Source organism: Watersipora subatra, chromosome 4 (assembly GCF_963576615.1).
Source record: "Watersipora subatra chromosome 4, tzWatSuba1.1, whole genome shotgun sequence".
Lineage (NCBI taxonomy): Eukaryota > Metazoa > Bryozoa > Gymnolaemata > Cheilostomatida > Watersiporidae > Watersipora > Watersipora subatra.
The window spans coordinates 47,020,310-47,047,481 of record NC_088711.1 but is presented as its reverse complement, the minus strand read 5'-3'; the positions used below and the strand labels follow the sequence as shown (position 1 = coordinate 47,047,481).

At 35.4% G+C, this 27,172-nt stretch overlaps 2 protein-coding genes across 2 annotated transcripts in view; both read left to right on the top strand.

Annotated features, from left to right (window-relative positions):
* LOC137394299 (leucine-rich repeat-containing protein 1-like) overlaps positions 1-5,550 on the top strand; it is a 113,776-nt gene extending 108,226 nt beyond the window's left edge. Inside the window, exons 8-9 of the mRNA XM_068081016.1 lie at positions 5,317-5,492; positions 5,543-5,550. Coding sequence (XP_067937117.1) covers positions 5,317-5,492; positions 5,543-5,550 — 184 coding nt within the window. The remainder of the gene's footprint in view (positions 1-5,316; positions 5,493-5,542) is intronic.
* An 82-nt stretch (positions 5,551-5,632) lies between these two features.
* LOC137394298 (uncharacterized) overlaps positions 5,633-27,172 on the top strand; it is a 290,856-nt gene continuing 269,316 nt past the window's right edge. Inside the window, exons 1-2 of the mRNA XM_068081015.1 lie at positions 5,633-7,319; positions 7,432-7,515. Of these exons, the coding sequence (XP_067937116.1) occupies positions 5,633-7,319; positions 7,432-7,515 (1,771 nt within the window). The remainder of the gene's footprint in view (positions 7,320-7,431; positions 7,516-27,172) is intronic.

The following is a 27,172-nucleotide window of genomic DNA, read 5'->3' as shown; positions in this document are numbered from 1 at the left end:
AGGAATGTTTAAATAAGTTTCTCTCTTTATGTTTTACTTATACAAATAGTGATGATTATTACCACTTGTCTGATTAAATGTTTAAATAAGAATGTTTAAATAAGTTTCTCTCTTTATATGTTTTACTTATACAAATAGTGATGATTATTACCACTTGTCTGATTAAATGTTTAAATAAGAATGTTTAAATAAGCTTTTCTCTTTATATGTTTTACTTATACAAATAGTGATGATTATAACCACTTGTCTGATTAAATGTTTAAATAGGAATGTTTAAATAAGCTTCTATCTTTATATGTTTTACTTATACAAATAGTGATGATTATTACCACTTGTCAGATTAAATGTTTAAATAGGAATGTTTAAATAAGCTTCTATCTTTATATGTTTTACTTATACAAATAGTGATGATTATTACCACTTGTCAGATTAAATGTTTAAATAGAAATGTTTAAATAAGTTTCTATCTTTATATGTTTTACTTATACAAATAGTGATGATTATTACCACTTGTCAGATTAAATGTTTAAATAGGAATGTTTAAATAAGTTTCTCTCTTTATATGTTTTACTTATACAAATAGTGATGATTACTACCACTTGTCAGATTAAATGCTTAAATAGGAATGTTTAAATAAGTTTCTATCTTTATATGTTTTACTTATACAAATAGTGACGATTATTGCCACTTGTCAGATTAAATGCTTAAACAGGAATGTTTAAATAAGCTTCTCTCTTTATATGTTTTACTTATACTAATAGTGATGATTATTACCACTTGTCAGATTAAATGTTTAAATAGGAATGTTTAAATAAGTTTCTCTCTTTATATGTTTTACTTATACAAATAGTGATGATTACTACCACTTGTCAGATTAAATGCTTAAACAGGAATGTTTAAATAAGCTTCTCTCTTTATAGGTTTTACTTATACTAACAGTGATGATTATTACCACTTGTCAGATTAAATGTTTAAATAGGAATGTTTAAATAAGTTTCTCTCTTTATATGTTTTACTTATACAAATAGTGATGATTATTACCACTTGTCAGATTAAATGCTTAAACAGGAATGTTTAAATAAGCTTCTCTCTTTATATGTTTTACTTATACTAATAGTGATGATTATTACCACTTGTCAGATTAAATGTTTAAATAGGAATGTTTAAATAAGTTTCTATCTTTATATGTTTTACTTATACAAATAGTGATGATTACTACCACTTGTCAGATTAAATGTTTAAATAGGAATGTTTAGATAAGCTTCTCTCTTTATATGTTTTACTTATACAAATAGTGATGATTATTACCACTTGTCAGATTAAATGTTTAAATAGGAATGTTTAAATAAGTTTCTCTCTTTATATGTTTTACTTATACAAATAGTGATGATTATTACCACTTGTCAGATTAAATGTTTAAATAGGAATGTTTAAATAAGTTTCTCTCTTTATATGTTTTACTTATACAAATAGTGATGATTATTACCACTTGTCAGATTAAATGTTTAAATAGGAATGTTCAAATAAGTTTCTCTCTTTATATGTTTTACTCATACAAATAGTGATGATTATTACCACTTGTCAGATTAAATGCTTAAACAGGAATGTTTAAATAAGCTTCTCTCTTTATATGTTTTACTTATACAAATAGTGATGATTATTACCACTTGTCAGATTAAATGTTTAAATAGGAATGTTTAAATAAGTTTCTCTCTTTATATGTTTTACTGATACAAATAGTGATGATTATTACCATTTATCAGATTAAATGTTTAAATAGGAATGTTTTAATAAGTTTCTCTCTTTATATGTTTTACTGATACAAATAGTGATGATTATTACCACTTGTCTGATTAAATGTTTAAATAGGAATGTTTAGATAAGCTTCTCTCTTTATATGTTTTACTTATACAAATAGTGATGATTATTACCACTTGTCAGATTAAATGTTTAAATAGGAATGTTTAAATAAGTTTCTCTCTTTATATGTTTTACTTATACAAATAGTGATGATTATTACCACTTGTCAGATTAAATGTTTAAATAGGAATGTTTAAATAAGTTTCTCTCTTTATATGTTTTACTTATACAAATAGTGATGATTACTACCACTTGTCAGATTAAATGCTTAAATAGGAATGTTTAAATAAGTTTCTCTCTTTATATGTTTTACTTATACAAATAGTGATGATTATTACCACTTGTCAGATTAAATATTTAAATAGGAATGTTTAAATAAGTTTCTCTCTTTATCTGTTTTACTTATACAAATAGTGATGATTATTACCACTTGTCAGATTAAATGTTTAAATAGGAATGTTTAAATAAGTTTCTCTCTTTATATGTTTTACTTATACAAATAGTGATGATTACTACCACTTGTCAGATTAAATGCTTAAATAGGAATGTTTAAATAAGTTTCTCTCTTTATATGTTTTACTTATACAAATAGTGATGATTATTACCACTTGTCAGATTAAATGTTTAAATAGGAATGTTTAAATAAGTTTCTCTCTTTATATGTTTTACTTATACAAATAGTGATGATTACTACCACTTGTCAGATTAAATGCTTAAATAGGAATGTTTAAATAAGTTTCTCTCTTTATATGCTTTACTTATACAAATAGTGATGACTACTACCACTTGTCACATTAAATGTTTAAATAGGAATGTTTAAATAAGTTTCTCTCTTTATATGTTTTACTTATACAAATAGTGATGATTATTACCACTTGTCAGATTAAATGTTTAAATAGGAATGTTTAAATAAGTTTCTCTCTTTATATGTTTTACTTACACAAATAGTGATGATTACTACCACCTGTCAGATTAAATGCTTAATTAGGAATGTTTAAATAAGTTTCTCTCTTTATATGTTTTACTTATACAAATAGTGATGATTATTACCACTTGTCAGATTAAATGTTTAAATAGGAATGTTTAAATAAGTTTCTGTTTATATGTTTTACTTATACTAATAGTGGTGATTATTACCACTTGTCAGATTAAATGTTTAAATAGAATTGTTTAAATAAGTTTCCCTCTTTATATGTTTTACTTATACAAATAGTGATGATTATTACCACTTGTCTGATTAAATGTTTAAATAGGAATGTTTAAATAAGTTTCTCTCTTTATATGTTTTACTTATACAAATAGTGATGATTATTACCACTTGTCTGATTAAATGTTTAAATAGGAATGTTTAAATAAGCTTCTCTCTTTATATGTTTTACTTATACAAATAGTGATGATTATTACCACTTGTCAGATTAAATGTTTAAATAGGAATGTTTAAATAAGCTTCTCTCTTTATATGTTTTACTTATACAAATAGTGATGATTATTCCCACTTGTCAGATTAAATGTTTAAATAGGAATGTTTAAATAAGCTTCTCTCTTTATATGTTTTACTTATACAAATAGTGATGATTATTACCACTTGTCAGATTAAATGTTTAAATAGGAATGTTTAAATAAGTTTCTATCTTTATATGTTTTACTTATACAAATAGTGATGATTATTACCACTTGTCTGATTAAATGTTTAAATAGGAATGTTTAAATAAGTTTCTCTCTTTATATTTTTCACTTATACAAATAGTGATGATTATTACCACTTGTCTGATTAAATGTTTTAATAAGAATGTTTAAATAAGCTTCTCTCTTTATATGTTTTCCTTATACAAATAGTGATGATTATTACCACTTGTCAGATTAAATGCTTAAATAGGAATGTTTGAATAAGTCTCTATCTTTATATGTTTTACTTATACAAATAGTGATGATTATTACCACTTGTCTGATTAAATGTTTAAATAGGAATGTTTAAATAAGTTTCTCTCTTTATATGTTTTACTTATACAATTAGTGATGATTATTACCACTTCTCACATTAAATGTTTAAATAGGAATGTTTAAATAAGTTTCTCTCTTTATATGTTTTACTTATACAAATAGTGATAATTATTACCACTTGTCAGATTATATGTTTAAATAGAAATGTTCAAATAAGTTTCTCTCTTTATATGTTTTACTTATACAAATAGTGATGACTATTACCACTTGTCAGATTAAATGTTTAAATAGGAATGTTTAAATAAGTTTCTCTCTTTATATGTTTTACTTATACAAATAGTGATGATTATTACCACTTGTCAGATTAAATGTTTAAATAGAAATGTTTAAATAAGCTTCTCTCTTTATATGTTTTACTTATACAAATAGTGATGACTATTACCACTTGTCAGATTAAATGTATAAATAGGAATGTTTAAATAAGTTTCTCTCTTTATATGTTTTACTTATACAAATAGTGATGATTATTACCACTTGTCTGATTAAATGTTTAAATATGAGTGTTTAACTAAGTTTCTCTCTTTATATTTTTCACTTATACAAATAGTGATGATTATTACCACTTGTCAGATTAAATGTTTAAATAGAAATGTTTAAATAAGTTTCCTTCTTTATATGTTTTACTTATACAAATAGTGATGATTATTACCACTTGTCTGATTAAATGTTTAAATAGGAATGTTTAAATAAGCTTCTCTCTTTATATGTTTTACTTATACAAATAGTGATGATTATTACCACTTGTCAGATTAAATGTTTAAATAGGAATGTTTAAATAAGTTTCTCTCTTTATATGTTTTACTTATACAAATAGTGATGATTATTACCACTTGTCAGATTAAATGTTTAAATAGGAATGTTTAAATAAGTTTCTCTCTTTTCATGTTTTACTTATACAAATAGTGATGATTACTACCACTTGTCAGATTAAATGCTTAAATAGGAATGTTTAAATAAGTTTCTCTCTTTATATGTTTTACTTATACAAGTAGTGGTGATTATTACCACTTGTCAGATTAAATGCTTAAATAGGAATGTTTAAATAAGTTTCTCTCTTTATATGTTTTACTTATACTAATAGTGATGATTATTACCACTTGTCTGATTAAATGTTTAAATAGAAATGTTTAAATAAGCTTCTCTCTTTATATGTTTTACTTATACAAATAGTGATGATTATTACCACTTGTCAGATTAAATGCTTAAATAGGAATGTTTAAATTAGTCTCTATCTTTATATGTTTTACTTATACAAATAGTGATGATTATTACCACTTGTCTGATTAAATGTTTAAATAGGAATGTTTAAATAAGTTTCTCTCTTTATATGTTTTACTTATACAAATAGTGATGATTATTACCACTTGTCTGATTAAATGTTTAAAAAGAAAATACTATCCAATAATTTGAAGGTATTTGTTATAAATAATGTATATTGTTTGTGTATAATTACAGGCTGAAGAATCTCAGTCAGCTGGAGAGTTTAGACTGCGACGAAAATGAGCTCACTACTGTGCCTGCTAACTTATTCCAATGCCGAGAACTACACTCTCTGAACCTCGCTGGCAACAGGAAGCTATCAAGCATTGATCAGAGTCTCCTGGAGCTTAAGCATCTCTTCTATCTCAATTGTGAGGATTGTCCAGCGCTTGTTTCTCCTCCTTATGCAGTCTGTTCCCAGGGTATTGAAGCAGTTAAAGCATACTTTGAAGACCTTTTCAAGGATGGAGTTGAACTAAAGCTTGTTCCAGTCTCTATTGTCGGTGATACCATGGCAGGAAAAACAAGCCTAGTCAGATCTTTACAATCGAGGAGCCGTAACCTGACATATCGAGATGACACTAGCATATTCGACGAGACAACGAGGGTATTCGACGTCCAGAATTTGGATTTGGAAAATTCCCAAGCTAAGATGATTGATCATGGAGGTCACCAAATCTATCACATCACCTATCGATACATCTTGAAGGAAAGGAATATACCGCTTCTGGTTGTCAATTTGGAGAAGTTCAAAAACCTGACCAAGAACAAGAATGCAAAAATAGCAACTGAACAGCTTTGCTGGAGGTGGCTATCTCACCTCTACCTAGCTTGTCCTTTATTAGGGCCGCCTCTCCTTGTTTTTACTCACTCGGATAAGCTCTCTGATCAGGAACTTTGTGATTGCAAAGAGAATATTTTCAAATGTTCAACAGATTTACGCAATCAAGTGTTGGAAGCTGAGAAACTGCCTAGCAGAAAAAAGGTTCTCCATAGAATAGAGTTCCTATCAGACAAAAATGTTGACGTATTCACTGAAGAAAATACATTTGTGTTTGGCAATGAGTCTCATCAAATAGAAGAACTAAGAAAAGCTCTCGATGATCGTTGCGTAAAGTTCATAGTGACCCTCCCAAAAGAATGGAATGATTTGTGCAACTTTGTAGAACATGGCTTTGAAAAACCAGCTGTTGCTTTGTCAGAAATAGAATCTAAATATCCAAGAGAGAAGTGCTTGTATATTCTGAGATACATGCATAATGTAGGACAGATTCTGTGGTATGAGTCTATAGACTCGTTGAAGGGTTTTATATTCCGTGACATACCAAAGATGACTGCAATGATAGCCATGCTTTTTCATCATCGCTCACATGATGAGTGGCAACGGAGAATCGAGAATTTCAGGGAGTTTGATCACAATGGAAAAAACATCAGTCAAGCTTCATACATAGAGTCCGTAGAGAAGTTTCTAACATACGGCATCCTGGACGAATTTCTCTTACACCATCTCCTCCGTGTCTTTGAAACTGAGTCCAACTTTCCGTGGGACTTAGCCATAGAGCTACTGAAAAGCTTCTGGGTCTTACATGGACCCATAAAACAGAATAGTACAGATCAAACCTCGGAAACAAGATATGCTTATATAGTACCATATTTTGCAACTGAAAGCATAGGAGCATCTTGGGAAACTGATGAACGGATCCGGTTGAGGGTTGTCATGGAAATGAGAGGGCTGCCATTACCGAATTATGCGTTCCAGCTAATGACAGTTGCTGTGTTGGATGAGCTTGCAGATGACCAGAATACGACCCTTGTTAAAAATGATGGTGTAACGGTCTATTACGATGAACTAGCGTTACACCTCATTCATAATGTCACTAACCAGAAGGTCACTCTGCAAAGCTCCTCTGATGAGGTAACAAACTTGGGAAATCTATGGAAACGGCTTGAAAAAACAACCCAAAGCGTTTTAAAGGTCCTTTCCACTGCTTGGGCTGCCAGTCAGCAGTCTGTCCATGTCTACTGTGGCCATTGCCTTTTTCTCAAAGATCAAAGTCCAAAAAAATCTGTTGATCCAAGTTGGTTTTATCTAAAAGGTGACAGTTTAGCCATTACACAGTATTCTGGAGAACAGAAGCTTACCTGTGAGCGTAGTGGAACTAAAAAACCAACAGTACCATCTGCTCTTATGAGGCCTTGTAAGTTTTATATTTTTTGTCATAAAGCTGAAGTGAAGTTCTAACTAGAGAGTTGTATAATTTAATAACATTTTAAGATAATTCTATGACTTTTATAATGTTCTCTTTTAAGGTTATCCACTCGATGATCAGAAAGAACGCATCATTAAAAAGTATCTGGAAAGCCTCTCCCCTTTTCCCCAGGCCACACCTGCAGGTATATGCCATGTGGCTGTCTCATACAGACTTATGTTTCATTTTAGTTGAAGTGGTCTTTGCGATATCTATGTATGCAGTATGTGATTATGGTACATGTGAGATGTTTCAATTCCAGTCTTGTACTCTATGAATGCACTCCTAATAGAATTATGATGATTTTTGACTTACTGGAAGTGCACCAGGGTAAACTGTGATTAATTTTAGTAGAAGTATGTAGTTGATATGCTACGCATTGCAATGCATTATTAGCAGTTTAGCCTGAGGTCTTAATAAATATTTTAATGTATGTAGGCTACGATACTCTCAAGCTTGCCTTTTAACTAACATATTTGCTAATAATATTTTATCAGATTTATGTACTGGCCACGAATCAAGTAGTTACTGTATCAGTTACATATCACTGAAAATTACATGTAGATGATAGGAGAACTCCTTGCATATGGATGCACATAGGACTAAATCAGTACTTATCACATGCCCCATTTTACAAAAAGTATGCTAAGGTACAGCGAGATAATCTGAAAGTACCCTAAAAGTTTTTTAACACGGATACTCTCAGATATGTTAGTGACATCCACATGAAACTGGATTAATCAGGCACTCTCATACAGAAAGTGCTTTGTCTTTGACACGATATGTATACTCTGTGTCAGTTTGTGCCATCAGATTTTACATACATTGTTGGATTAACACAGGGTTTGGTAGTTGCAGGAAATACTGTTACTGTCCAAGCACAGCAAGAGGAGGGAGTCCCAAGTGATCAGAATGGTCCGGTAGTTGCAGTGAGTCCTGTTCTTGTCCAAGCACCAGAAGAGAGAGACCTTAGTGATAGTGAGCTCAGTGACACTTTGGTGGATCCAGACCAGGATGCTGAACCAGAGACAATCAGACCTTGCATCAAGCTTCGTGTTCAAAATCTGTTCTGTTCACCTGAGGTGAGTGTTACTGAGCTCAGTGAATACTCTTAAATGTTATTAAAATACTATTTAACTTGTTATTATTATGACACTTAAAATATGTTTTGAGTAAATTTTACTAATTTTTTAGTGATAATCGTAGAACAACTTTGTTCAACGAAATATTTTTGTTCACAATGGTGGTATTATTTCATTGTGATTCAGTTTGTTTTATACTCGTAATCTTCATCAGTTTCTGGCTTTCATTGAAAAAAACATGCTTTCTGACAATCAGCTTGCCCATCACGACAGACATCCCATGTCTCAGACAAAAATATGGCGCAATGTTTAGAAAAATCTCATGTTATTCACCGTTGAATATTTAGACTGATATATTTAGACTGATTTTTGTACACTTGATTTCCTCTATTGTTTACTCTCAAATTAAAATTGTTGATGTTTTGAGTGGAATCTCACTGTAGAATTTATCTTAGCATCACTTGAGTGTTCAGAGAAGGAAGTACAATTCCTCTGTTTATATCAGGTTTGCGGTGAGTTATTCAATTCTCTGTTCCAATTTTCAGTACTCTGGGTCATGAGCTAATTTATAAAGACGTCTCTCATAATGATTAATTTGTTTAATATTTAGTGTCCAATTTGACTGTGAAAATTATGTTGTATTTTGGGTAAGAGTTCTAAAAGGGGAATCTTTATTTCATACTTGAATGAATGAATATTACATTAGTTGATTTATTTAATCCTTTATTGCTGCATGCAAATGCCTCTAAACGTGTGAAACATCTTGCATCTAGTAGCTGATCAAACTGGCCCATTGAAAGGAAAATATCTTTGGTTATACAAGAATCACAAGAAAACTGTCTTATAATCCGAAAAGCGGTGGGGCTACACTTGAAAGTTCACATTGAGTTTCATATTGAGCACTACAGTGAGTTCTACATTGAGCTCACCATTGTGTTCTAAATTGAGCTCTACATGAAGTTCTGCCAAGAGACGGCTATACATGTAGATGCATATCATTTCAGGTCTACAGTATGACTCTTGTCCGTGGAAGATGTCTTATTATCAACAATGTGAACTATACGTCTTCTGATGGAAGGACTGACACGAGACATGGTTCCATCGCAGATGGTCGAAGGATTACAGGTCTCTTTGAAAGACTTGGCTTTACTTGCTCTGAAAAGGTGGATCTCTCTGGAGAGGTTTGGATTGACATCAGATCGCTTTATCGTTGTGCCGGTTCACAAAATAAATGTTTTATATGTTTACAAGATCCTGTCACACGTTTAAAGCATTTTATTTCAATGTTAATAATAATGATGTAGTGGATGACTTTGTCACTTTATTCCTTAAAAGTGCAGCAGTCAGGTTCCACTAGATTTCCAACATGTAAAATATAGCTGGTCAAAATAAGTGCCGTAAGACCATGAACAATTGTCTTTGAAACCAAATGCCATGTTCTAAACATCAAAGTTCACATGAAACGTGTTCTACAACTAGTGAATTGCAACAGTGTATAGGTTTTTCTTACTGTTCCTTCATAATCCCAAAGAAGAAGTGAACTTTTTTCCATAGCACCTCGTCTTTATTGGCTGGTTTTGTTTGTGTCAGGATATAAATGGATGAAATATCTGAATTATACACTATACATATATAGCCTGTTATATGTATAAACTACAGCATTGTATGTCCCAGCGTATGATTGAGGAGATCAACAGAGAGACCGAACGACCAGCGCATACAGATTATGGAATGTTTGTATTGATCATCATGTGCCATGGGAATGAAACAGGCTTGGTAGGAACTGATGGAAATATGGTGGAGAGGGTAGCGGTGACGGATGCTCTTTCAGCTCAAAGTTTTCCTAGAATGGCTCAAAAACCAAAACTTGTCATTCTTCAGGCTTGTTCTGGCAGTAAGTTAGATTAATATGTTATTGCTGTCACCGTAGGCACAGATAAACTGGTAGTTAACTCAACGGTCCCATTTTTGCTTCAGCTTTTTAAGATTACCATTTTACAGAAAAAGAATTCTATGCATTTCTAGCGTCTTTCTCTGGTTTTTAGCCATGTTGTTTATAGCCGATAGGAAGTCATCATGAATAACACCAGGCTTACTCTCCTCGGTATATCAACAGCTATTTAAAGGTTACCATAGAACCTCTATTACAATGCCATAACACTGCATTTTCCAACCTTTATCCATAGTGGCATTTTATTAGACGGGATGTTTAAATAGAGGGTGACACTATATTTTTGACTAGCTTTGTAAGATTTTGGCAAAATAACTTTAACCTTTTTGGTTGGAAAACTGATGTTAATGTCGCCAATATTTTTCTTTCTCCTTTCGGCAAAGTGACATTAATGCTATCGACCTCAGAATTTATGTTTAATTTTTGGTTTTGATGTCATATTATATCTGAAAAACACCTACATTACAAGCTTCCAGCTATTCCATAAGGCGGTAATTTTTGTACAAAACACAGATGCGTGATACATGATGCCATTGCCGAGGATTGACCAATGGGCGAATGTGAGACAAGCACTTCTGTTTACTGCCTTTTTAATACATTTTATCCATCTAGTCACCACATGTTTTGGTTATCCAACATGACAGACTAATATAATAGGGTCGAAGCAGATTCCACAAATACCGAATAGAGTCTGCACCGCATTTCTACGTTCCGCATTAATTTTTGAGCAGCGGTTGTAAAGTGACATCAATCGACTTAAGCATTTATCTGGCTAAATACAGTAGCAAAAAGGTCTTCCTTCACACTAATAGGAAATTTAAAAATGTTGTTCATAAAATATAGCATAGTTTGAAAGTCATCTGGTTACATTCATGAGTGTTGTTGAATGATGTAGTTCAGAAGATGAGTGAATTTAATCGAATTTTATAGTGCGACAGGTGTTTCCCGCCGATATTTTATAAAAATCACTATTTTTTTCACTATTATCATGATTTGAGAACGTCGATAAATCCTGATATTTGGTCAAAATGAAAGAAAAATATTTTTCAAATACCTATCTATACTGTTATCCGCTATTGATAATGAAATATAAAAAGATTGTGTAATCAGTTAAATTTTTATCTACAGTCACAGTTTTCATTACTGTATCTCTATGTTTAGTTCAACCTGTTTAATAACTATTCTTAACTTCATGACTCTCTGCTGTTTCATGTCTTTGTCTGACTTTCCATTACTGTATCTCTATGTTTAGTTCTACCTGTTCATTAGCCATTCTTATCTTCATGTTTCTCTGTTGTTTCATGTCTTTGTGTGACTTTTTATTACTGTATCTCTATGTTTAGCTCTACCTGTTCATTAGCTATTCTTAGCTTCATGTTTCTCTGTTGTTTCATGTCATTGTGTGAGTTTTATTACTGTATCTGTATGTTTATCTCTACCTGTTTGTTAGCTATTCTTAGCTTCATGATTTTCTGCTGTTTCATCTTTTTGTGTGACTTTTCATTACTGTATCTCTATGTTTAGTTCTACCTATTCATTAGCTATTCTTAGCTTCATGATTCTCTGATGTTTCATGTCATTGTGTGAGTTTTATCACTGTATCTCTATGTTTAGCTCTACCTGTTCATTAGCTATTCTTAGCTTCATGATTTTCTTCTGTTTCATGTCTTTGTGTAACTTGTTATTACTGTATCTCTATGTTTAGCTCTACCTGTTCATTAGCTATTCTTAGCTTCATGATTCTCTGCTGTTTCATGTCATTGTGTGACTTTTTATTACTGTATCTCTATGTTTAGCTCTACCTGTTCATTAGCTATTCTTAGCTTCATGATTCTCTGCTGTTTTATGTCATTGTGTGACTTTTTATTACTGTATCTTTATGTTTAGTTCTACCTGTTTATTAGCTATTCTTAGCTTCATGATTTTCTACTGCTTCATGTCTTTGTGTAACTTGTTATTACCGTATCTCTATGTTTATCTCTACATGTTCATTAGCTATTCTTAGCTTCATGATTCGCTGCTGTTTCATGTCATTGTGTGAGTTTTATTACTGTATCTGTATGTTTATCTCTACCTGTTTGTTAGCTATTCTTAGCTTCATGATTTTCTGCTGTTTCATCTTTTTGTGTGACTTTTCATTACTGTATCTCTATGTTTAGTTCTACCTATTCATTAGCTATTCTTAGCTTCATGATTATCTGCTGTTTCATATCATTGTTTGACTTTTTATTACTGTATCTCTATATTTAGTTCTACTTGTTCATTAGCTATTCTTAGCTTCATGATTCTCTGATGTTTCATGTCATTGTGTGAGTTTTATTACTGTATCTCTACATTTATCTCTACCTGCTTATTAGCAACTCTTAGCTTCATGATTCTCTGCTGTTTCATGTCATTGTGTGACTTTTCATTACTGTATCACTATGTTTCGCTCTATCTATTCATTAGCTATTAGCTTCATGATTCGCTGCTGTTTCATGTCATTGTGTGAGTTTTATTACCATATCTCTATATTTAGTTCTACATGTTCATTAGCTATTAGCTTCATGATTCTCTGCTGTTTCATGTCTTTGTGTGACTTTTTATTCAACAGTTTTACATATTTTCATGCATGATTGGCTCTTTAATGCACACAATAAAATACAGATCCTAACATAGTTTAGCTACATCATGATTTCATTTTAGATTCACACCAGGTCTGTTTTATGAACATAATGGGGGTTTGCTGCAACATTCTCTGTGTTCCTGTCATTCTCCTAAACATAATCTGGCACTTTTATGTAGTGCATTGTCCAGTTGTGAAGCATAACTTGACTTCTGTTGAGTTTATGTTTTGAGATTAAAATTCATATTTTGCAGGGTTCCTTTTTTAATCATGAGAAAGTTGGCTGTGTTACTGATAATCCTATGTGACATTACGCATAGTGTTTACAGAACTTAGTGGGGTTTATTAGTTTCTAGATGACTTACTGGTGGTTTGGCTTAGCCAATAGGCTACATGGTATCACTGACAGGAGTATATAGTAGCACAACTATATACCACTATTTAGTGAGTATATAGTCAAGATGATGACTGTTAGGCAGTGTTATTTCCTTCTGGTGATAATATTTTTTCATTTAACTGAAAGCCTATTCGCTTGTTTTATACATGAACTCTGACATACGTTCGATTACCAGTGTTTATTTATGTGTGAGTTTTGGCTGAATTGCAGCTCGTTCTAATAGAGTTATAACTGATGCTTTCCCACACCTTGCAACATCTCAGCATGGCTCTGTTGCGCAGCCAGCACCTTCATTCACTCCCAGTCGGACTCCTTCTGCTGCTTCACCATTGTATACACCCCCGAGGACTTTTTCTCCTGCACCTTCAAGTTCATCTGCAGGACTCAACACTGATCATCTACTAATCTGGAAAGCCAGTTTCCACGGTATAACTGTTCTATTTTCTTTCCAAACAATTTTTTTTCGCAGATTAAAATTTCATTCAAAGGCAACACAAGCTTCAAATAGTATATTGTTTCAATGATATTTTGTTTGAATTTGATAACAGGGTCTTGGGTTATATTCAATCTGATGTTGAGTGAGAATTTCATTTATTACAGGACATGTGGCCTATAGAAGTCCAGAATACGGCACCTGGTTTGTTAACGCCATCATTCAGTCTCTTTCAAGACATGCCTGTCATCGTGACCTCAAAACTTTGTTTGAAAGCCAGGTAAAAAATCAATTTGTTTATTTCTACTCTTTTTTCTTCTTCGTCTCCCTTCTCCTGCTTCCCTTCTCTCTGTTTCTCCTGTTTTTATGTTCACCTTTTTTCTGATCCCCTTTTATCTGTTTCTCTTACATACTTTCTTTATTTCAATCTTTCTTTTTCTGCCTTTTCCTCTTTCCTTGTTTCTCCTCTTTGTCTTTCTACCTCATCTTATCTCTCTCATTCCATTTACTGTTTTTCTTCTTACCCAACTCTTTTTCTCCTCTTCTGGCTCCACTTCCATCTTTCGTTCTGTCTGTGGCTTCCTTTCATTAGTCTCCTTATCACAGCCTTCCTTTTGTCTCCCTTCTTGTTTCTCATACCATTGTTGCTTCTATCTCTCCTTTTGTATCCTCTCACTCTTTTCTTGTTTCTCACACCATTATTGCTTCTATCTCTCCTTTTGTCTCCTCTACTCTCTAGTTTCTCACATCATTGTTACTTCTATCTCTCCTTTTGTCTCCTCTCCTTTCTGGTTTCTCACATCATTGTTAGTTCTATCTCTCATTTTGTCTCCTCACCTTTCTGGTTTCTCACATCATTGTTACTTCTATCTCTCCTTTTGTCTCCTTTCCCTTCTTGTTTCTCACACCATTGTTGCTTCTATCTCTCCTTTTGTCTCCTCTCCCTTCTTGTTTCTCACACCGTTGTTACTTTTATCTCTCATTTTGTCTCCTCTTTCTTCTTGTTTATCACACCATTGTTACTTCTATCTCTCCTTTTATCTCCTCTCCCTTCTTGTTTCTCACGCCATTGTTGCTTCTAACTCTCCTTTTCTCTCCTCTCCCTTCTTGTTTCTCACCATTGTTACTTCTATCTCTCCTTTTATCTCCTCTTTGTTCTTGTTTCTCACACCATTGTTACTTCTATCTCTCCTTTTGTCTCCTCTCCCTTCTTGTTTCTCATGCCATGGTTGCTTCTAACTCTCCTTTTCTCTCCTCTCCATTCTTGTTTCTCACCATTGTTACTTCTACATTGTATCTCTGCTTTTGTCTCCTCTCTATCTTTTCTTGTTTCTCACACCATTGTTGCTTCTATCTCTCCTTTGGTCTGCTCTACTTTCTGGTTTCTCACATCATTGTTACTTCTATCTCTCCTTTTGTCTCTTCTCCTTTCTGGTTTCTCACATCATTGTTACTTCTATCTCTCCTTTTGTCTCTTCTCCTTTCTGGTTTCTCACATCATTGTTGCTTCTATCTCTCTTTTTGTCTCCTCTCCCTTCTTGTTTCTCACACCATTGTTACTTTTATCTCTCATTTTGTCTGCTCTTTCTTCTTGTTTCTCACACCATTGTTACTTCTATCTCTCCTTTTGTTTCCTCTCCCTTCTTGTTTCTCACACCATTGTTACTTCTATCTCTCCTTTTGTCTCCTCTCCTTTCTTGTTTCTCACGCCATTGTTGCTTCTAACTCTCCTTTTCCCTCTCCCTTCTTGTTTCTCACCATTGTTACTTCTATCTCTCCTTTTGTCTCCTCTCCCTTCTTGTTTCTCACACCATTGTTACTTTTATCTCTCATTTTGTCTGCTCTTTCTTCTTGTTTCTCACACCATTGTTACTTCTATCTCTCCTTTTGTCTCCTCTCCCTTCTTGTTTCTCACCATTGTTACTTCTATCTCTCCTTTTGTCTCCACTTTCTTCTTGTTTCTCACACCTTTGTTGCTTCTATCTCTCCTTTTGTCTCTTCTCCTATCTTGTTTCTCACATCATTGTTACTTCTATCTCTCCTTTTGTCTCCTCTCCTTTCTGGTTTCTCACATCATTGTTGCTTCTATCTCTCCTTTTGTCTCATCTCCCTTCTTGTTTCTCACACAATTGTTACTTTTATCTCTCATTGTGTCTCCTCTTTCTTCTTGTTTCTCACACAATTGTTACTTTTATCTTTCCTTTTGTTTCCTCTCCCTTCTTGTTTCTCACACCATTGTTACTTCTATATCTCCTTTTGTCTCCTCTCCCTTCTTGTTTCTCTACCATTGTTGCGTATATCTCTTGTTTTGTCTCCTCTCCCTTCTTGTTTTTCACCCCATTGTTACTTCTATCTCTCCTTTTGTCTCCTCTCCCTTCTTGTTTCTCACCCCATTGTTGCTTCTATCTCTCCTTTTCTTTCTTCTCCCTTCTTGTTTCTCACACCTTTGTTACTTCTATCTCTCCTTTTGTCTCCGCTCCTTTCTGGTTTCTCACAACATTGTTGCTTCTAACTCTCCTTTTCTCTCCTCTCCATTCTTGTTTCTCACCATTGTTACTTCTATCTCTGCTTTTGTCTCCTCTCTATCTGTTTTTGTTTCTCACACCATTGTTGCTTCTATCTCTCCTTTGGTCTCCTCTACTTTCTGGTTTCTCACATCATTGTTACTTCTATCTCTCCTTTTGTCTCTTCTCCTTTCTGGTTTCTCACATCATTGTTACTTCTATCTCTCCTTTTGTCTCCTCTCCTTTCTGGTTTCTCACATCATTGTTGCTTCTATCTCTCCTTTTGTCTCCTCTCCCTTCTTGTTTCTCACACCATTGTTACTTTTATCTCTCATTTTGTCTGCTCTTTCTTCTTGTTTCTCACACCATTGCTACTTCTATCTCTCCTTTTGTTTCCTCTCCCTTCTTGTTTCTCACACCATTGTTACTTCAATCTCTCCTTTTGTCTCCTCTCCTTTCTTGTTTCTCACGCCATTGTTGCTTCTAACTCTCCTTTTCCGTCCTCTCCCTTCTTGTTTCTCACCATTGTTACTTCTATCTCTCCTTTTGTCTCCTCTCCCTTCTTGTTTCTCACACCATTGTTACTTTTATCTCTCATTTTGTCTGCTCTTTCTTCTTGTTTCTCACACCATTGTTACTTCTATCTCTCCTTTTGTCTCCTCTCCCTTCTTGTTTCTCACCATTGTTACTTCTATCTCTCCTTTTGTCTCCACTTTCTTCTTGTTTCTCACACCTTTGTTGCTTCTATCTCTCCTTTTGTCTCTTCTCCTATCTTGTTTCTCACATCATTGTTACTTCTATCTCTCCTTTTGTCTCCTCTCCTTTCTGGTTTCTCACATCATTGTTGCTTCTATCTCTCCTTTTGTCTCATCTCCCTTCTTGTTTCTCACACAATTGTTACTTTTATCTCTCATTGTGTCTCCTCTTTCTTCTTGTTTCTCACACAATTGTTACTTTTATCTTTCCTTTTGTTTCCTCTCCCTTCTTGTTTCTCACACCATTGTTACTTCTATATCTCCTTTTGTCTCCTCTCCCTTCTTGTTTCTCTACCATTGTTGCGTATATCTCTTGTTTTGTCTCCTCCCCCTTCTTGTTTTTCACCCCATTGTTACTTCTATCTCTCCTTTTGTCTCCTCTCCCTTCTTGTTTCTCACCCCATTGTTGCTTCTATCTCTCCTTTTCTTTCTTCTCCCTTCTTGTTTCTCACACCTTTGTTACTTCTATCTCTCCTTTTGTCTCCGCTCCTTTCTGGTTTCTCACAACATTGTTGCTTCTATCTCTCCTTTTGTCTCCTCTCCCTTCTTGTTTCTCACACCATTGTTACTTTTATCTCTCCTTTTGTCTCCTCTTTCTTTTTGTTTCTCACACCATTGTTGCTTATATCTCTCCTTTTGTCTCTTCTATCTTCAAATTTCTCATACCATTGTTACTTCTATCTCTCCTTTTGTCTCTTCTCCCTTCTTGTTTCTAACACCATTGTTACTTATATATCTCCTTCTGTCTCTTCTCTCTTCTTGTTTCTCACACCATTGTTGCTTCTATCTCTCTTTTAGTGTCCTCTCCCTTCTTGTTTCTCACACCATTGTCACTTTTATCTCTCCTTTTGTCTCCTCTCCCTTCTTGTTTCTCACACCATTGTCACTTCAATCTCTCCTTTTATCTCCTGTCTCTTCTTGTTTCTCACACCATTGTTACTTATATCTCTTCTTTTGTCTCTTCTCCCTTCTTGTTTTTCACACCAATGTTGCTTCTAACTCCTTTTGTCTCCTCTCCCTTCTCGTTTCTGACACCATTGTTACTTATATCTCTTCTTTTGTCTCTTCTCCCTTGTTGTTTTTCACACCATTGTTGCTTCTATCTCTCCTTTTGTCTCCTCTCCCTTCTTGTTTCTCACACCATTGTAGCTTCTATCTCTCGTTTTCTCTCCTCTCCCTTCTTGTTTCTCACACCATTGTTGCTTCTATCTCTCCTTTTGTCTCCTCTCCCTTCTTGTTTCTCACACCTTTGTTGCTTCTATCTCTCCTTTTGTCTCTTCTCCTATCTTGTTTCTCACATCATTGTTACTTCTATCTCTCCTTTTGTCTCCTCTCCTTTCTGGTTTCTCACATCATTGTTGCTTCTATCTCTCCTTTTGTCTCATCTCCCTTCTTGTTTCTCACACAATTGTTACTTTTATCTCTCATTGTGTCTCCTCTTTCTTCTTGTTTCTCACACAATTGTTACTTCTATCTTTCCTTTTGTTTCCTCTCCCTTCTTGTTTCTCACACCATTGTTACTTCTATCTCTCCTTTTGTCTCCTCTCCTTTCTTGTTTCTCACGCCATTGTTGCTTCTAACTCTCCTTTTCCCTTCTCTCCCTTCTTGTTTCTCACCATTGTTACTTATATCTCTTCTTTTGTCTCTTTTCCCTTCTTGTTTTTCACCCCATTGTTGCTTCTATATCTCCTTTTGTCTCCTCTCCCTTCTTGTTTCTCATACCATTGTTGCGTATATCTCTTGTTTTGTCTCCTCTCCCTTCTTGTTTTTCACCCCATTGTTACTTCTATCTCTCCTTTTGTCTCCTCTCCCTTCTTCTTTCTCACTCCATTGTTGCTTCTATCTCTCCTTTTCTTTCTTCTCCCTTATTGTTTCTCACACCTTTGTTACTTCTATCTCTCCTTTTGTCTCCGCTCCTTTCTGGTTTCTCACTCCATTGTTGCTTCTATCTCTCCTTTTCTTTCTTCTCCCTTATTGTTTCTCACACCATTGTCACTTCAATCTCTCCTTTTATCTCCTGTCTCTTCTTGTTTCTCACACCATTGTTACTTATATCTCTTCTTTTGTCTCTTCTCCCTTTTTGTTTTTCACACCAATGTTGCTTCTAACTCCTTTTGTCTCCTCTCCCTTCTCGTTTCTGACACCATTGTTACTTATATCTCTTCTTTTGTCTCTTCTCCCTTCTTGTTTTTCACACCATTGTTGCTTCTATCTCTCCTTTTGCCTCCTCTCCCTTCTTGTTTCTCACACCATTGTAGCTTCTATCTCTCGTTTTCTCTCCTCTCCCTTCTTGTTTCTCACACCATTGTTGCTTCTATCTCTCCTTTTGTCTCCTCTCCCTTCTTGTTTGTCACGCCATTGTTGCTTCTAACTCTCCTTTTCTCTCCTCTCCCTTCTTGTTTCTCACCATTGTTACTTCTATCTCTCCTTTTGGCTCCTCTCTCTCTTTTCTTGTTTCTCACACCATTGCTGCTTCTATCTCTCCTTTTGTCTCCTGTCCTTTCTGGTTTCTAACATCAATTGTTACTTCTTTCTCTCCTTTTGTCTCTTCTCTTTTCTTGTTTCTCACATCATTGTTACTTCTATCTCTCCTTTTGTCTCATCTCCCTTCTTGTTTCTCACACCATTGTTACTTTTATCTCTCATTGTGTCTCCTCTTTCTTCTTGTTTCTCACACAATTGTTACTTCTATCTTTCTTTTTGTTTCCTCTCCCTTCTTGTTTCTCACACCATTGTTACTTCTATGTCTCCTTTTGTCTCCTCTCCTTTCTTGTTTCTCACGCCATTGTTGCTTCTAACTCTCCCTTTCCCTCCTCTCCCTTCTTGTTTCTCACCATTGTTACTTCTATCTCTCTTTTTGTCTCCTCTTTCTTCCCGCATCTCACACCATTGTTACTTCTATCTCTCCTTTTGTCTCCTCTCCCTTCTCGTTTCTCACACCATTGTTACTTCTATCTCTCCTTTTGTCTCCTCTCCCTGATTGTTGCTCATACCATTGTTACTTCTATCTCTTCTTTTGTCTCTTCTCTCTACTTGTTTTTCACACCATTGTTGCTTCTATCTCTCTTTTAGTTTTTTCTCCCTTCTTGTTTCTCACACCATTGTTGCCTATATCTCTCCTTTTGTCTCTTCTATCTTCTTATTTCTCATACCATTGTTACTTCTATCTCTCCTTTTGTCTCTTCTCCCTTCTTGTTTCTAACACCATTGTTACTTATATCTCTCCTTTTGGCTCTTCTCTCTTCTTGTTTCTCACATCATTGTAGCTTCTATCTCTCGTTTTGTCTCCTCTCCCTTCTTGTTTCTCACACCATTGTTGCTTCTATCTCTCCTTTTGTCTCCTCTCCCTTCTTGTTGCTCACACCATTGTTGCTTCTAACTCTCCTTTTCTCTCCTCTCCATTCTTGTTTCTCACCATTGTTACTACTATCTCTGCTTTTGTCTCCTCTCTATCTGTTTTTGTTTCTCACACCATTGTTGCTTCTATCTCTCCTTTGGTCTCCTCTACTTTCTGGTTTCTCACATCATTGTTACTTCTATCTCTCCTTTTGTCTCTTCTCCTTTCTGGTTTCTCACATCATTGTTACTTCTATCTCTCCTTTTGTCTCTTCTCCTTTCTGGTTTCTCACATCATCGTTGCTTCTATCTCTCTTTTTGTCTCCTCTCCCTTCTTGTTTCTCACACCATTGTTACTTTTATCTCTCATTTTGTCTGCTCTTTCTTCTTGTTTCTCACACCATTGTTACTTCTATCTCTCCTTTTGTTTCCTCTCCCTTCTTGTTTCTCACACCATTGTTACTTCTATCTCTCCTTTTGTCTCCTCTCCTTTCTTGTTTCTCACGCCATTGTTGCTTCTAACTCTCCTTTTCCCTCCTCTCCCTTCTTGTTTCTCACCATTGTTACTTCTATCTCTCCTTTTGTCTCCTCTTTCTTCTTGTTTCTCACACCATTGTTACTTCTATCTCTCCTTTGGTCTCCTCTCTCTTCTTGTTTCTCACACCATTGTTGCATCTATCTCTCCTTTTGTCTCCTCTCCCTTCTTGTTTCTCACATCATTGTAGCTTCTATCTCTCGTTTTGTCTCCTCTCCCTTCTTGTTTCTCACACCATTGTTGCTTCTATCTCTCCTTTTGTCTCCTCTCCCTTCTTGTTTCTCACACCATTGTTGCTTCTAACTCTCTTTTTCTCTCCTCTCCATTCTTGTTTCTCACCATTGTTACTTCTATCTCTGCTTTTGTCTCCTCTCTATCTGTTTTTGTTTCTCACACCATTGTTGCTTCTATCTCTCCTTTGGTCTCCTCTACTTTCTGGTTTCTCACATCATTGTTACTTCTATCTCTCCTTTTGTCTCTTCTCCTTTCTGGTTTCTCACATCATTGTTACTTCTATCTCTCCTTTTGTCTCCTCTCCTTTCTGGTTTCTCACATCATTGTTGCTTCTATCTCTCCTTTTGTCTCCTCTCCCTTCTTGTTTCTCACACCATTGTTACTTTTATCTCTCATTTTGTCTGCTCTTTCTTCTTGTTTCTCACACCATTGTTACTTCTATCTCTCCTTTTGTTTCCTCTCCCTTCTTGTTTCTCACACCATTGTTACTTCAATCTCTCCTTTTGTCTCCTCTCCTTTCTTGTTTCTCACGCCATTGTTGCTTCTAACTCTCCTTTTCCGTCCTCTCCCTTCTTGTTTCTCACCATTGTTACTTCTATCTCTCCTTTTGTCTCCTCTTTCTTCTTGTTTCTCACACCATTGTTACTTCTATCTCTCCTTTTGTCTCCTCTCCCTTCTTGTTTCTCACCATTGTTACTTCTATCTCTCCTTTTGTCTCCACTTTCTTCTTGTTTCTCACACCTTTGTTGCTTCTATCTCTCCTTTTGTCTCTTCTCCTATCTTGTTTCTCACATCATTGTTACTTCTATCTCTCCTTTTGTCTCCTCTCCTTTCTGGTTTCTCACATCATTGTTGCTTCTATCTCTCCTTTTGTCTCATCTCCCTTCTTGTTTCTCACACAATTGTTACTTTTATCTCTCATTGTGTCTCCTCTTTCTTCTTGTTTCTCACACATTTGTTACTTTTATCTTTCCTTTTGTTTCCTCTCCCTTCTTGTTTCTCACACCATTGTTACTTCTATATCTCCTTTTGTCTCCTCTCCCTTCTTGTTTCTCTACCATTGTTGCGTATATCTCTTGTTTTGTCTCCTCTCCCTTCTTGTTTTTCACCCCATTATTACTTCTATCTCTCCTTTTGTCTCCTCTCCCTTCTTGTTTCTCACCCCATTGTTGCTTCTATCTCTCCTTTTCTTTCTTCTCCCTTCTTGTTTCTCACACCTTTGTTACTTCTATCTCTCCTTTTGTCTCCGCTCCTTTCTGGTTTCTCACAACATTGTTGCTTCTATCTCTCCTTTTGTCTCCTCTCCCTTCTTGTTTCTCACACCATTGTTACTTTTATCTCTCCTTTTGTCTCCTCTTTCTTCTTGTTTCTCACACCATTGTTGCTTATATCTCTCCTTTTGTCTCTTCTATCTTCAAATTTCTCATACCATTGTTACTTCTATCTCTCCTTTTGTCTCTTCTCCCTTCTTGTTTCTAACACCATTGTTACTTATATCTCTCCTTCTGTCTCTTCTCTCTTCTTGTTTCTCACACCATTGTTGCTTCTATCTCTCTTTTAGTGTCCTCTCCCATCTTGTTTCTCACACCATTGTCACTTTTATCTCTCCTTTTGTCTCCTCTCCCTTCTTGTTTCTCACACCATTGTCACTTCAATCTCTCCTTTTATCTCCTGTCTCTTCTTGTTTCTCACACCATTGTTACTTATATCTCTTCTTTTGTCTCTTCTCCCTTCTTGTTTTTCAAACCAATGTTGCTTCTAACTCCTTTTGTCTCCTCTCCCTTCTCGTTTCTGACACCATTGTTACTTATATCTCTTCTTTTGTCTCTTCTCCCTTGTTGTTTTTCACACCATTGTTGCTTCTATCTCTCCTTTTGTCTCCTCTCCCTTCTTGTTTCTCACACCATTGTAGCTTCTATCTCTCGTTTTCTCTCCTCTCCCTTCTTGTTTCTCACACCATTGTTGCTTCTATCTCTCCTTTTGTCACCTCTCCCTTCTTGTTTCTCACACCTTTGTTGCTTCTATCCCTCCTTTTGTCTCTTCTCCTATCTTGTTTCTCACATCATTGTTACTTCTATCTCTCCTTTTGTCTCCTCTCCTTTCTGGTTTCTCACATCATTGTTGCTTCTATCTCTCCTTTTGTCTCATCTCCCTTCTTGTTTCTCACACAATTGTTACTTTTATCTCTCATTGTGTCTCCTCTTTCTTCTTGTTTCTCACACAATTGTTACTTCTATCTTTCCTTTTGTTTCCTCTCCCTTCTTGTTTCTCACACCGTTGTTACTTCTATCTCTCCTTTTGTCTCCTCTCCTTTCTTGTTTCTCACGCCATTGTTGCTTCTAACTCTCCTTTTCCCTTCTCTCCCTTCTTGTTTCTCACCATTGTTACTTATATCTCTTCTTTTGTCTCTTCTCCCTTCTTGTTTTTCACCCCATTGTTGCTTCTATATCTCCTTTTGTCTCCTCTCCCTTCTTGTTTCTCATACCATTGTTGCGTATATCTCTTGTTTTGTCTCTTCTCTTTTCTGGTTTCTCACATCATTGTTACTTCTATCTCTCCTTTTGTCTCTTCTCCTTTCTGGTTTCTCACATCATTGTTGCTTCTATCTCTCTTTTTGTCTCCTCTCCCTTCTTGTTTCTCACACCATTGTTACTTTTATCTCTCATTTTGTCTGCTCTTTCTTCTTGTTTCTCACACCATTGTTACTTCTATCTCTCCTTTTGTTTCCTCTCCCTTCTTGTTTCTCACACCATTGTTACTTCTATCTCTCCTTTTGTCTCCTCTCCTTTCTTGTTTCTCACGCCATTGTTGCTTCTAACTCTCCTTTTCCCTCCTCTCCCTTCTTGTTTCTCACCATTGTTACTTCTATCTCTCCTTTTGTCTCCTCTTTCTTCTTGTTTCTCACACCATTGTTACTTCTATCTCTCCTTTGGTCTCCTCTCTCTTCTTGTTTCTCACACCATTGTTGCATCTATCTCTCCTTTTGTCTCCTCTCCCTTCTTGTTTCTCACATCATTGTAGCTTCTATCTCTCGTTTTGTCTCCTCTCCCTTCTTGTTTCTCACACCATTGTTGCTTCTATCTCTCCTTTTGTCTCCTCTCCCTTCTTGTTTCTCACACCATTGTTGCTTCTAACTCTCCTTTTCTCTCCTCTCCATTCTTGTTTCTCACCATTGTTACTTCTATCTCTGCTTTTGTCTCCTCTCTATCTGTTTTTGTTTCTCACACCATTGTTGCTTCTATCTCTCCTTTGGTCTCCTCTACTTTCTGGTTTCTCACATCATTGTTACTTCTATCTCTCCTTTTGTCTCTTCTCCTTTCTGGTTTCTCACATCATTGTTACTTCTATCTCTCCTTTTGTCTCCTCTCCTTTCTGGTTTCTCACATCATTGTTGCTTCTATCTCTCCTTTTGTCTCCTCTCCCTTCTTGTTTCTCACACCATTGTTACTTTTATCTCTCATTTTGTCTGCTCTTTCTTCTTGTTTCTCACACCATTGTTACTTCTATCTCTCCTTTTGTTTCCTCTCCCTTCTTGTTTCTCACACCATTGTTACTTCAATCTCTCCTTTTGTCTCCTCTCCTTTCTTGTTTCTCACGCCATTGTTGCTTCTAACTCTCCTTTTCCGTCCTCTCCCTTCTTGTTTCTCACCATTGTTACTTCTATCTCTCCTTTTGTCTCCTCTTTCCTCTTGTTTCTCACACCATTGTTACTTCTATCTCTCCTTTTGTCTCCTCTCCCTTCTTGTTTCTCACCATTGTTACTTCTATCTCTCCTTTTGTCTCCACTTTCTTCTTGTTTCTCACACCTTTGTTGCTTCTATCTCTCCTTTTGTCTCTTCTCCTATCTTGTTTCTCACATCATTGTTACTTCTATCTCTCCTTTTGTCTCCTCTCCTTTCTGGTTTCTCACATCATTGTTGCTTCTATCTCTCCTTTTGTCTCATCTCCCTTCTTGTTTCTCACACAATTGTTACTTTTATCTCTCATTGTGTCTCCTCTTTCTTCTTGTTTCTCACACAATTGTTACTTTTATCTTTCCTTTTGTTTCCTCTCCCTTCTTGTTTCTCACACCATTGTTACTTCTATATCTCCTTTTGTCTCCTCTCCCTTCTTGTTTCTCTACCATTGTTGCGTATATCTCTTGTTTTGTCTCCTCTCCCTTCTTGTTTTTCACCCCATTATTACTTCTATCTCTCCTTTTGTCTCCTCTCCCTTCTTGTTTCTCACCCCATTGTTGCTTCTATCTCTCCTTTTCTTTCTTCTCCCTTCTTGTTTCTCACACCTTTGTTACTTCTATCTCTCCTTTTGTCTCCGCTCCTTTCTGGTTTCTCACAACATTGTTGCTTCTATCTCTCCTTTTGTCTCCTCTCCCTTCTTGTTTCTCACACCATTGTTACTTTTATCTCTCCTTTTGTCTCCTCTTTCTTCTTGTTTCTCACACCATTGTTGCTTATATCTCTCCTTTTGTCTCTTCTATCTTCAAATTTCTCATACCATTGTTACTTCTATCTCTCCTTTTGTCTCTTCTCCCTTCTTGTTTCTAACACCATTGTTACTTATATCTCTCCTTCTGTCTCTTCTCTCTTCTTGTTTCTCACACCATTGTTGCTTCTATCTCTCTTTTAGTGTCCTCTCCCTTCTTGTTTCTCACACCATTGTCACTTTTATCTCTCCTTTTGTCTCCTCTCCCTTCTTGTTTCTCACACCATTGTCACTTCAATCTCTCCTTTTATCTCCTGTCTCTTCTTGTTTCTCACACCATTGTTACTTATATCTCTTCTTTTGTCTCTTCTCCCTTCTTGTTTTTCAAACCAATGTTGCTTCTAACTCCTTTTGTCTCCTCTCCCTTCTCGTTTCTGACACCATTGTTACTTATATCTCTTCTTTTGTCTCTTCTCCCTTGTTGTTTTTCACACCATTGTTGCTTCTATCTCTCCTTTTGTCTCCTCTCCCTTCTTGTTTCTCACACCATTGTAGCTTCTATCTCTCGTTTTCTCTCCTCTCCCTTCTTGTTTCTCACACCATTGTTGCTTCTATCTCTCCTTTTGTCTCCTCTCCCTTCTTGTTTCTCACACCTTTGTTGCTTCTATCTCTCCTTTTGTCTCTTCTCCTATCTTGTTTCTCACATCATTGTTACTTCTATCTCTCCTTTTGTCTCCTCTCCTTTCTGGTTTCTCACATCATTGTTGCTTCTATCTCTCCTTTTGTCTCATCTCCCTTCTTGTTTCTCACACAATTGTTACTTTTATCTCTCATTGTGTCTCCTCTTTCTTCTTGTTTCTCACACAATTGTTACTTCTATCTTTCCTTTTGTTTCCTCTCCCTTCTTGTTTCTCACACCGTTGTTACTTCTATCTCTCCTTTTGTCTCCTCTCCTTTCTTGTTTCTCACGCCATTGTTGCTTCTAACTCTCCTTTTCCCTTCTCTCCCTTCTTGTTTCTCACCATTGTTACTTATATCTCTTCTTTTGTCTCTTCTCCCTTCTTGTTTTTCACCCCATTGTTGCTTCTATATCTCCTTTTGTCTCCTCTCCCTTCTTGTTTCTCATACCATTGTTGCGTATATCTCTTGTTTTGTCTCCTCTCCCTTCTTGTTTTTCACCCCATTGTTACTTCTATCTCTCCTTTTGTCTCCTCTCCCTTCTTGTTTCTCACTCCATTGTTGCTTCTATCTCTCCTTTTCTTTCTTCTCCCTTATTGTTTCTCACACCTTTGTTACTTCTATCTCTCCTTTTGTCTCCGCTCCTTTCTGGTTTCTCACGACATTGTTGCTTCTATCTCTCCTTTTGTCTCCTCTCCCTTCTTGTTTCTCACACCATTGTTACTTTTATCTCTCCTTTTGTCTCCTGTTTCTTCTTGTTTCTCACACCATTGTTGCTTATATCTCTCCTTTTGTCTCTTCTCCCTTCTTGTTTCTAACACCATTGTTACTTATATCTCTCCTTCTGTCTCTTCTCTCTTCTTGTTTCTC